Below are 11,963 nucleotides of genomic sequence, written 5' to 3' on the forward strand. Positions count from 1 at the left end.
AGGAGATCCAACTACTGGAGATGAAATGAAATATTTGAAGGTAACGGGTTTAGGAAATATATGTTTTTTTCCGTGCAATCTGACCATCTCATGTTCCACACTCCAGTACAGTAGGTAGCGGAAAATGCAACCAAAAGTTGGTTGCCAACCTCCATTAAAAAGAAAGAAAGAAATAGTCCGGCCCAAACTCCACACCAGTAGTTGGGGGGAATGCACCATTCCGTTGTTTGCCAACCGCCAATAAACCCCAAGAAAGAAGACGAAGAAGAACAGACTTCCGCTTCGCCTCTCGCTGAGTTTCTGACTGTAGTGACGAAGACTCAAGCCTAACAGTACGCTAAGTGAGACGCAAACGCTGAAGAACTTAAGCGTGTAATGACGAACAATAATGTCTTCAATTGAGAGGTTTAGAGATGTCGGTAACGAGCGGCTGACTGCTGCAGCTGAGGAAATACGTGCCGATGCTACAAGAGCTGCCGTCGAGGACGAGGCAGAGATCAACGGTCAGCGCACAAAGCTGGATACTGTTTGGATACCTTACATTGTCTTACACACAATAGGTGAAGAAATACGATTTTTGCTCTGTATTTGTGCTCAGATATGTTATTTAGGCGAAATTTTTGGCTAATATGTTAAACAGACGGTAACTGACATTTCTAGATTGAGTTATAATGGGTCCGTGTATTTTCTGGCAGATCCAGAATTCCTTTTAGAAACTTACGACGGAATATTAGGGCCACACGAAGAGAAAAAATAAAGAATATGTATATTTTTTACACTCTGAGAATAAAGTCGTAATATTACGAGGAAAAAATCGTAATATTACAAGAATAAAATATTACAGGAAAGACAGTCTGCCGCGGCGCCGCGGATGTACGACCGAGTATTGTCCTGATTCTGATAATAATTTGATGCTGATGTGCCAAAAGATGAAGTATTTCCTTATTTGTGAAACCGATACCACTAAAGTATAGCTTCACAGGGTGCTCAACATTGCTCATTTTAACGCAGGCGGCATCCCGGCAGACTTTCTTTCTTGTAATATTTTATTCTTGTAATATTTCTTCTCGTAATATTACGATTTTTTTCTTGTAATATTATGACTTTATTCTCGTAATATTAAGACCTTTTTTCTTGTAATATTACAACTTTTTTCTCACCATATTCCGTTTTTTTTCGTAATATTACGACTTTATTTCTCGTAACATTATGACTTTATTCTCGTAATGTAAAAAAAGCTTAGTGATGCACGATAAGTCTTTTTTTGAACCAATACCGATAACCGATAATAACTGATAATTTTTAACATTGTTGATGTTAAAAAACAGGTTTATTTTATATATTTATGCACATCTGGGGGTAAGAAGGGGTTAGTGTGTAGTGAGCAAATATATCTATAACTAATTCTAACCAACATAATCCCCATTTCCTCTTGGAATAAATTCTTGACAAGTGGTCAGATCTGACATTTCAATTAACTAAACAAGGATTCAGCTGACTCATGTCAAATCTGACATAAAACCAAATGATAACAGGCTGTCATGATTAACAAATGGCAGTGTTTCCCATACATTCATTTATTTGTGGCGGGCCGCAATAAATTTATTCTGTTATGTTTTTTTTGTTGTTGTTGTTTTTGTTTTAATGAGGTACTTGAGGAAAAGTAAATCATGTGACCCATTTGGGAAAGGTGAACATTTCAAAATAAAAGCCTGAATGTCAAAATGTAAGCCTTTATAGTCATCCACTGTTTTTACAGTTTATTATTAGGCCTATTTGCTCTATACCAGGGGTTCTCAAACTTTTCAAAATTGGGGCTTTACTAATGACATGCTTCCTCTCACTTTTTTTTTTTTCTGTTTTGTTTTTGTATCTCCAGACGTCCCACAGCAACATGTGTGTAAGGAGGAGGAGGATGAGACTGAGCAACAGCTCTGTCACCAGGAGAGGAAGTCCAGTCTGGACCAGGAGGAGCCAGAGCCTCCACAGATAAAAGAGGAGCAGGAGGGAGAGCAGATCAAACAGGAGGAGACTGACGTGTTGATTATGAGTCCTAAGGAGGAGGAAAGTGAGCACAGAGAAGCAGATGGACAACATGAACACGATGTCCTTTCTCCCAAATCTCATGTTGCTGAGAATCAAGATCTCAGAGAGAACAAGCAGAAAGACTCCGAGATACTCACAACTCTTACTCACACAGGTACAAAGCCATACACCTGTGGTACCTGTGGGATCTCATTCAGACAGAGAGTTAGTTTGAACCAACACTTAAAAATCCACATGAGACCACACACAGGTGAGCAGCCATACTCCTGCAACGACTGTGGAAAAGGATTCAGTCATATCTCAGCTTTGAATAAACACATTCTTAATCACACAGGTACAAAGCCATACACCTGCGGTACCTGTGAGAAATCATTCACAGTTAAAAGGAGTTTAGACTATCACTTAACTATCCATACTCGTAAAAAACCACATACCTGCACAATGTGCAATAAATCTTTTAGACTTAAACAAGAAGTGACACTCCACATGAGAACACACACGGGTGAGAAGCCATACTCCTGCAGCACCTGTGGGAAAAGATTCTGTCAGAAATCAGATATGAATAAACACATTCGTACTCACACAGGTACAAAGCCATACACCTGTGGTACCTGTGGGACATCATTCACACAGAGAGTTAGTTTGAAAAATCACTTAACTATCCATACAGGTGAAAAACCACATACCTGCACAATGTGCAACAAGTCTTTTAGACTTAAACGTAATTTGACAGTCCACATGAGAACACACACAGATGAGAAGCCTTACTCCTGCAGCACCTGTGGGAAAAGATTCTGTCAACAGTCAGATATGAATAAACACATTCGTACTCACACAGGTACAAAGCCATACACCTGTGGTACCTGTGGGACATCATTCACACAGAAAGTTCATTTGAAAAATCACTTAACTATCCATACAGGTGAAAAACCCCATACATGCACAATTTGCAACAAATCTTTCAGACAACAAAGTTATTTTACAGTCCACATGAGATCACACACAGGTGAGAAGCCTTACTCTTGTGGTACCTGTGGGACATCATTTACCAGGAAATTTTCTCTTGACAAGCACATAAAGGTCCATGCAGACAATAATCCGTAAACTTCCTAAACATTTGGCAGGTCTCTCAAAATTGGTGCTGACTTGATGGTTGATGAGAGAAGAACTGCCACTGCTGAGAAGCTGTACCTTTAATATGTGAAAACTGTTAGAAAAGAGACTTAGGGTTCGTTCAAAAAGTCCAATAAAGTCAAAACTGATAAATTATAGAAGGACATTTTTTTGACAGAAACAAGTGAATCCATAAAGAACTGCAGTTTTTTCCACCTCTGCATTAGCTAATTCGGGACATGTTCAGAGCATCTGTGACAGGATACTTACAAAAGTGCATGGAGGACATCAAATTTGTCATCAAGACCATTACCACCCAGGCCAACCACAAACACTATCTACGTGAGATTAATCATCTAACATTTCTTAATCTAAATTTTTAAACCTTGGTAAGCACCAAATAATTAATTCTTTTCAGTGTTTAGACAGTTTCTGTGGACCTATGAGGTCTCTACAAAACTGGACTTGGAAGTTTTCTATTTTAGTTAAGTCCCAGGATGTTTCCCACTGTTTTAGGCCCCACACTTCACTTTTCAGGAGACAGGAGTTTGGCAGGCAGAAGTTTTCGTGTTAAATCATTAAAAAGATTGGTGTAAGCCTAATTATTTTCAAGAAGCAGATATGTGTTAAAAATGAAGACAGAAACATTGTTCAGAAAAGGTTTTCTTTCACTTTTTATGGCTGTGCTCCTAAGTAGGAAGCGCTGTTCTTTACGGGATAATCCATGGGAAATTCAAGGCTGTAGGAGCTGAATATGTCGGAGGAACATTAATTATTCACAGCGGATATCTTTGTTATAACAACACTGATCTAGAAAAGCATTTTTCCTCTAAATGTGCCGTGAAATTTTGTTGCTGTGCTGCAATGGTGATAACAAGTGATTATCAGGAGGATCGATGAGAAAAGAGATATTTAAAAAATTAATAGCATGATTATATGACGGAATAGGCGTATATAGCCTTTAAGATGAGAATTATTTTTCACATTTCTCTGGGTGCTACATTCTAAAACCTGCTCTTTACAACTTAATGGGCTGAATCGCTGGCAACTACATCAGACAGCTTCATTCAAGCTGCAATGCTCGGCTCAGACTGCTGCAACTCATTCTAGAACCGTCTCGTCTTGTCGCGAATCTTTGGTCTGAGAACAGCTTAAGAAGCTGGTATATTCTTACCTACAAGGCTATTCTTGGTCTTCTAACTTCCTACCTTCTGACCTACATCATTCTGAAGAACTGGGGAACATATAATCTTTGATCTCAGGATCTCTCCTGTCTGGGTGAGAACTGAATCTGGAAAAAAATGCCTTTAAATAGCTGCTCCCTTTGCCAATGATTTACAGAAAGACCTAAAACATAGAGAGCTAGTGTCTCTGGAAATTTTTAAGAGGAGGTTGGTTGGCTTGGAGGCAGTCATATCTGTCTGTTTTGATCGTAGCTGATTTTAATAAATACTTGCGGTTTTCTCTTTCAGTGTGCTGGTGTTTGACATTTTATTTATAAGACTACTCACTGTTTGTAACTCTGACTGTGCTGCTGCCTGTGTTGGCCAGGACACTCTTGAAAAAGAGATTTTTAATCTCAATGAGGTTTTATTCACCAGGTTAAATAAAGGTTGAACAGATAAATGTCATGCTGTTGTTTAGTATCATATATTCCCATTCTGTATTGGTGTGGTTTTTTATCACATTACACATTGATAGCTGGTATTGGCTCCAGGCCCCTGTGACTCTAAATGGGATAATTGGTACAGATAATGGATGGGGGGATATTTACTGACACTCCCCTCAGTTAAAAATATGAATCAAGAAATTAGAAGTTAATTTACGCGCATAAATAATAATCTTGATATCGTTTTATCTCTATGTTAAAAACAGAATATATAAGTAACAGATTCTTAATCATGAAACATCCTCCTTTATTTTAATGATTGATAACTCTCTGCTATAATACTTTAAATGATCCATAGGCTACTGTGGCTGATAAATTTGGCAAATTTACCTCACAATGAACAAAAAAACAGCATTTAACTGATTTTTAACTTTCATTAAAGGCAGTAATATCAGCTAACAACAGACTGTACTGAGATGAACTGTTTTGTGGTTTTACACTGTAGTGTTAGAGGGGTAGGGTTAATCCCTACTGTGGGCTCATGACATCACAAGCCCAGTGTCATTTTTCCAGATTTTGAATCTTAAATTTATAACCTCAGAGAAGTTTTATTTGATTGAAATTTGACCTGGGGGTTCGTATCATACATAAACCTAAATACGGGTTTATTTTCACTGTACAGGGCCTTTAACTAAAGTGTTACTATTAGATTGTCTGGCCCAGGCTCCATACCAGTAGGTGGGGGAAATGCACCATTTCGTTGTTTGCCAACTGCCAATAAACCCCATGAAAGAAGACGAAGAAGGCTTTGCCTCTTCCTGAGCTTCTGGCAGGAGTGACGAAGACTTAAGCCAAACAAAATGATAAATGACAGGTGAACCTACTGTATGGAAAAGAAACAATATAAGTAGATGTCAGAGTGGTTTTAGGAGAGGATGTAATACCATGGATCCACCGTTATGACTGTAGTATGATACCAGAAAAGCTCAAGTAAACAAGGAAAGTGTACTAGCTGTCTTCTTTGACATTGAAAAGGCTTATGATATGATGTGGAGAGAGGGATTGTTGATAAAATTATGTAAATTAGGAATCAAAGGTAAGATTTACAGATGGATAAAGGATTTAAGGAAATATGAGATTGATAATGGAACACCTCAAGGGAGCATAATAATCCCTTTGTTATTCTCTATTATGATTAATGATGTGTTTGAAGAAATTGGAAATGGAATGGGATGTTCACTTTTTGCAGACGATGGGGCAATTTGGATGAGGGGAAGAAATTTGGACTTTATCATAAATAAATGCAGGGGGCTATAAAAAATGTTGAGGAATGGTCCTTTAAATGGGGATTCAGATTTTCAGTTGATAAAACAGTGTTTTTCACAAAGTGAAGAATAGGGAGTGACCTGAAAGTAAAATTGTACGATCAAGAACTAGAGAGAGAGTGAAATATTTAAAGTTTTTAGGATGCGATGAAATGTTAACATGGGTGGTACACATTCAAAACATTTTTGATGAGTGTAAGAAAACTTAAAATGTTATGAGGTGTTTAGTTGGGAGTGAGTGGGGAGCAGATAGAACTGCTATGAAAGCCATATACACCAGATTAATACCATCAGTATTACACTATGGGTGCGTTGTATATGGGTCAGCAGCAAGCACCAATTTAAAGAAATTACATAAAATCCAACATCAGGCATTATGATTATGCACAGGTGCATTTTAAACAACTCCAACAACTTTACAAGTGGAAATGGGAGAGATGCCATTAGAAATGAGAAGGACCCAGTTATGTCACATACTGGGTTAAGTTACAAGGCCATAGTCAGGATCCTCCAACACAGGACATTTTAAAAACATGCTGGGAAAAGGAGAAAAAGGAAACCAAAAGTTTTGGGTGGACAGTAAAACAGAAAGCAGCAGAACTTAAAATAGATCAGTTGAATATTACTCCAACTGTACCATTACCCACAATACAGCCTTGGATACTGCCTGATGCCAATGTAGACCTCACACTGTTAGAAAAGCAAAACAAGGACAGAACATTTCAACTCAGCTCATACAATGTACAGGAATACATAGATGGATACCACAGCTATGTCAGGATCTACACAGATGCATCAAAGAACAGTTAACAAAGTAGGAGTCACATTTATTGTACCAGAGTTTCAGATCAAAGTGGGGAAAAGAACCAGTGAGGGTTTAACTGTCTACACAGGGGAATTGTTAGCAATTTTACCAGCAACACAGTGGATTGAAGAAAAAAGGCCATTAAGATCAGTCATTTGCTTAGATTCCAGTTCATTGCTTATCAGTTTACAACACAACCATTCAGACAGCACACCGGATATTTTAATGGAAATGAAACAAACACTGTACAGAATTCACATGATGGGAATTACAGTCATGTTTTTATGGGTACCTGCACATATTGGCCTCAGAGGAGATGAGCAGGCAGACAGGGAGGCAAAGACGGCCACAAACCACAGTCAAGTTGACATGACAGTAGGCTGAAGCAGAATGGAGGTAAAGGGCATTGTGAGGATGACATTGAAAGAAAGGTGGCAAAAGCAATGGGAGGAAGAAAGGAGTGGGAGGTGGTTTTATAGAATCCAAAGGAAGGTTGAAAAGCAAGTGTAAATTGGAGATGTGAAATGATTATATCAAGATTAAGATTTGGACATTGTGGGTTAAACAGTGCTTTATTTAAAATAGCAAAGCACAAAAGTGGTAGATTTGATAAGTGTGAACAAGAGGAAACAATAGAACATGCTATTCTGCACTGTCAAAGATTTGAGACCGAAAGAAGAAAGTTAATTCGTGATCTACATTCTACAAAAGGATTCAGAAAATAAGATGCTATTTCAGTGTCTCAGACAAACACAGTTGATAGAGAGAATCTATTTTTTTTGTAACTTTTTACATTTAATTTAAGTTTAGTATGAAATATTCTGGTCCACACTCCATACCAGTAGGTGGTGGAAATGCACCATGTTGTTGTTTGCCAACCGCCAAATAGTCCCAAGAAAGAAGACGAAGAAGAAGACTCAAGCCAAACAAAACAAAACAAAACGCGAAGTGACATGCAAACACTGAAGAACTAATGACATGTTTCCTCTCACTTTGTTTTGTTTTTGGATCTCCAGACATCCCACAGCAACATGTGTGTAAGGAGGAGGAGGTTGAGGCTGAGCAGCAGCTCTGTCACCAGGAGAGGAAGTCCAGTCTGGACCAGGACGAGCCAGAGCCTCCACAGATTAAAGAGGAGCAGGAGGGAGAGCAGCTCAAACAGGAGGAGACTGACGTGTTGATTATGAGTCCTAAGGAGGAGGAAAGTGAGCACAGGGAGGCAGATGGACAACATGAACACGATGTCCTTCCTCCCAACTCTCATGTTGCTGAGAATCAAGATCCCAGAGAGAACAAGCAGAAAGACTCAGAGATACTCACGACTCTTACTCACACAGGTACAAAGCAGTACATCTGTGATACCTGTGGGAAATCATTCACACAGAAAGCTGGTTTGAACCAACATTTAACTATCCATACAGGTGAAAAACCACATCCCTGCACAATTTGCAACAAATCCTTTAGACGTAAATGTAATTTGATGGTCCACACAAGAAGACACACAGATGAGAAGCCGTACTCCTGCAGAACCTGTGGGAAACGATTCGGTCAACAGTACGATTTGAATAAACACATTCTCACTCACTCAGGTATAAAGCCGTACACCTGTGGTACCTGTGGAAAATCATTCACACAGAAAGTTAGTTTGAACCAACACTTAAAAATCCATACAGGTGAAAAACCACATACCTGCACAATTTGCAACAAATCTTTTAGACGTAAAGGTTATTGGACAGTCCACATGAGATCACACACAGGTGTGAATTCTTACACTTGCAGCACCTGTGGGAAAAGATTCGGTCAACAGTCAGATTTGAAGAAGCACATTCTTATTCACACAGGTACAAAGCCATACACCTGTGGTACCTGTGGAAGATCATTCACTCAGAAATATTCTTTAGACTGTCACTTAAAAATCCATACAGGTGAAAAACCACATACCTGTACAATTTGCAACAAATCTTTCAGAGAACAAGGTTATTTGAAAGTCCACATGAGAATACACACAGGTGAGAAGCCTTACGCCTGCAGTATCTGTGGGACGTCATTCACCAGGAAAGGTACTCTGGACAGGCACCTAAAGATCCATGCAGACCAGGGTCAAGGAAAGGTGGGAGTAAGAGGATAGGAATGGAGAACAGCGATGATTAAAGAATCCGACTGCACATACCCTGGTGGGAGTCAGTATAATGTAGCTGCCATTAAATGTAGAAGGAGTTATGTACCATCAAATATATCAAGTTAACGAAATACACAGCGGAGCAGCATTTACCTCTTGCTGATGCAACAAAGCCAACAAACGCAGGAGACACTTGCGTCTTCTGCAAGCGGCAGCGATCCTAGCGAGTCGCAATCTGTGACACAGCGTAACAGCCATACACGGGGGGTGTCTTTCTGTTGCCATGGCAACAAGGTCTTCCATTTTCCGGTGAATTGAAGAGGGCCTCCCATTCCTGCCCGTCATATTTATACCCTCCCCCTTCAATTAAAGAGTCCTCCAGAGCTACGAGTGTGACTTCATTTGTGACATTTCAGTGACACTCAGTAGTGAAGGGGTAGTGTGTAGGGGCCATTTGGGATTGAGCCAGTGTCTGTAGTACCAAGAGGGCTGCATCCATTTCCTTAGAGGGGTGTGGTCAGGGGCGGAGTCAGACAGCTATTGACCATTTAAAGCCACAGACACAGAAATGGCTCATTCTGAGATGGGCTGAAATACAAGGGGTTTTAGACTTACAAAAGTCCTATACTGGAGTGTTTTTTTCAGCAACAAACTTCACAGGCATGTTTTGGGGACCTCTGAGACCCATATAAGCTTGTCTTAAAAGGGTAAAATATGTCTCCTTTAACTGTGACTGTGAACATCAAGAACAGCAGAAACTTTTCTCTTAATCTGAACTCTCTTCATAGTCAGTATGAAAAGATGAATAATATTCAAGTCCTTGTATTTCACAGCGATATTAAATTGTTCTCTTTTTTCCCAGCCTGTCCATTTTCCTGAATCATCTCATCTCTGTTAGTTTTATCAGTCTACTCTGGTTCTGTCTTTCCTTCAGCTAGTCATGTGAAAAGCTTGATAAACTGTGTCCTGCTTGCGTAATTATGATAAATATAATAATCACAATATGTGACCATGCCGACCTTATCGCTTTGACTTGTGGTCATTTACAAACATTTATCACATTTACTGTAATATTTAGAAAATGGCAAAACAAATGCAATTTGAAATGCAACGTCAGACAACGTCAGAAGCCTCTTACCTGGGCTGTGGAGAAAAAGAACTGGACTTTTGCTCAGTGGTCCAAAGTCCTCTTCTCAGATGAAAGTAAATTTTGCATGTCATTTGGAAATCAAGGTCCCAGAGTCTGGAGGAAGAGTGGAGAGGCACAAAATCCACGTTGCTTGAAGTCCAGAGTGAAGTTTCCACAGTCAGTGATGATTTGGGCTGCCATGGCATCTGCTGGTGTTGGTCCACTGTGTTTTCTGAAGTCCAAAGTCAATGCAGCCATCTACCAGGACATTTTAGAGACCTTCATGATTCCATTGACAAGCTTTATGGAGATGCTGATTTCATTTTCCAGCAGGACCTGGCACCTGCCCACACTGCCAAAGGTACCAAAAGCTGGTTCAGTGACTGTGGTGTTACTGTGCTTGACTGGCCAGCAAACTGGCCTGACCTGAACCACATAGAGAATCTATGGGATATTGTCAAGAGGAAGATGAGAGATACCAGACCCAACAATGCAGATGACCTGAAGGCCGCTATCAAAGCAACCTGGGCTTCCATTACACCAGAGCAGTGCCACAGGCTGATCGCCTCCATGCCACACCACGTTGATGCAGTTATTCATGCAAAAGGAGGCCCAACTAAGTATTGAGTGCATAGAAATGAACATACTTTTCAGAAGCCTGACATTACTGTTTGAAATATCATTTTTTTATGGATCTTATGTAATATTCTAATTTTTTGAGACACTGAATTTTGGGTTTTCATATCTGTAAGCTGTAATCATCAACACTTAAAGAAATAAAGGCTTGAAATATTTCACTCTATGTGTAATGAGTCTATTTGATATATGGGTTTCACTTTCTGAAATGACTGACAAAAAATAATGAACTTTTTTTTGAGATTCACCTGTTAAGTTACAGTCAAGTTTATCAAGTGTCAAGTGTTTCCTCGGCTAAAGGAGATAAAGGAAATAATGAAGCCCCTTCCTTTTCAGTTAGAGACTTCAAACAGCCTTTGCCATGGTCGACACTAAAATAATTCCAGGTCATTTACACTCAGTTAGGTAACCTTGCAAAGCAGATGGATACGCCCGTTTCCGTGTTTCTCACTGGTGAATCTATCTTGCAAAGCTCCCGTCTGAACCGTTTTGGCCCAGTTAGAAAGTCACAGGACCAATCAACGATGAGGGGCAGTACTTTTGGGTGCAGCAAGGTTTGTATAAACAGACAGCAACAAGAGGCGGGACATTAGCATGGATGCTGCTAAAGCACCAGTTTTATCAGAACTTGATGACATTTGGTCATCAATAGAAGAACAGAGAACAGCAGTGAGTTTTTTTCTTTTCAGAAACAACAAAAGTCGTGTACCGACACATCTACAGTCGCCATGGTTTGCGTTATGCAGCTCTAATGGAGTTTCGGTAGGGGTGCAGACACAGCTCGCTGGCAGCTACGTCACATGTTTATTTGCTCTGATTGGCCCATAAAGATGTGAAAGACAGAACGTTCATCCATTCACCCTCTGAGTTTTTTTTTTCTCTTTTTTTTTTTTTCTCTCAAAGAACCGGCGGCTTTTTTATGTGAACAATAAGAGCCGGATCCCAATAGAAAGCTGTTTTGTATTTTTATAACTATTATTATTGTTAGCATTTGTACATAGATTGTGTGTCTGAGTGTTATTTGATTGATTAGTTGGGATGATCTTTGTTCCTCTACTACAGGCACACCTTACTTTAAGGACTTATATTTGATGGTGTAACATTAATGTTTTACATCAGGTGTGTCATACATCCCAACCAGTGAGCAGATTTCATCAGACCCACATGGGGTTTTGGGGAGA

The 11,963-nt window shown here is 39.5% G+C and overlaps 1 protein-coding gene across 3 annotated transcripts; it reads left to right on the plus strand.

Moving 5' to 3' along the window:
* Positions 1-289: 289 nt before the first annotated feature.
* LOC121528794 (zinc finger protein 260-like) lies at positions 290-10,252 on the plus strand. Of its 3 annotated transcripts, none has more exons than XM_041816393.1 (3): positions 290-560; positions 1,880-2,296; positions 7,915-10,252. In XM_041816393.1, the coding sequence occupies exons 1-3, from the start codon at positions 389-391 to the stop codon at positions 9,024-9,026; spliced, it is 1,701 nt and encodes a 566-aa protein (XP_041672327.1). In that variant the 5' UTR covers positions 290-388; the 3' UTR covers positions 9,027-10,252. The 3 variants fall into 3 exon arrangements, with proteins under 3 accessions (XP_041672327.1, XP_041672330.1, XP_041672328.1); XM_041816396.1 differs by having other exon boundaries at positions 1,880-2,200; XM_041816394.1 differs by having other exon boundaries at positions 290-503.
* Positions 10,253-11,963: the final 1,711 nt, after the last annotated feature.

The sequence above is a fragment of the Cheilinus undulatus genome, linkage group 20 (genome assembly GCF_018320785.1).
Source record: "Cheilinus undulatus linkage group 20, ASM1832078v1, whole genome shotgun sequence".
Lineage (NCBI taxonomy): Eukaryota > Metazoa > Chordata > Actinopteri > Labriformes > Labridae > Cheilinus > Cheilinus undulatus.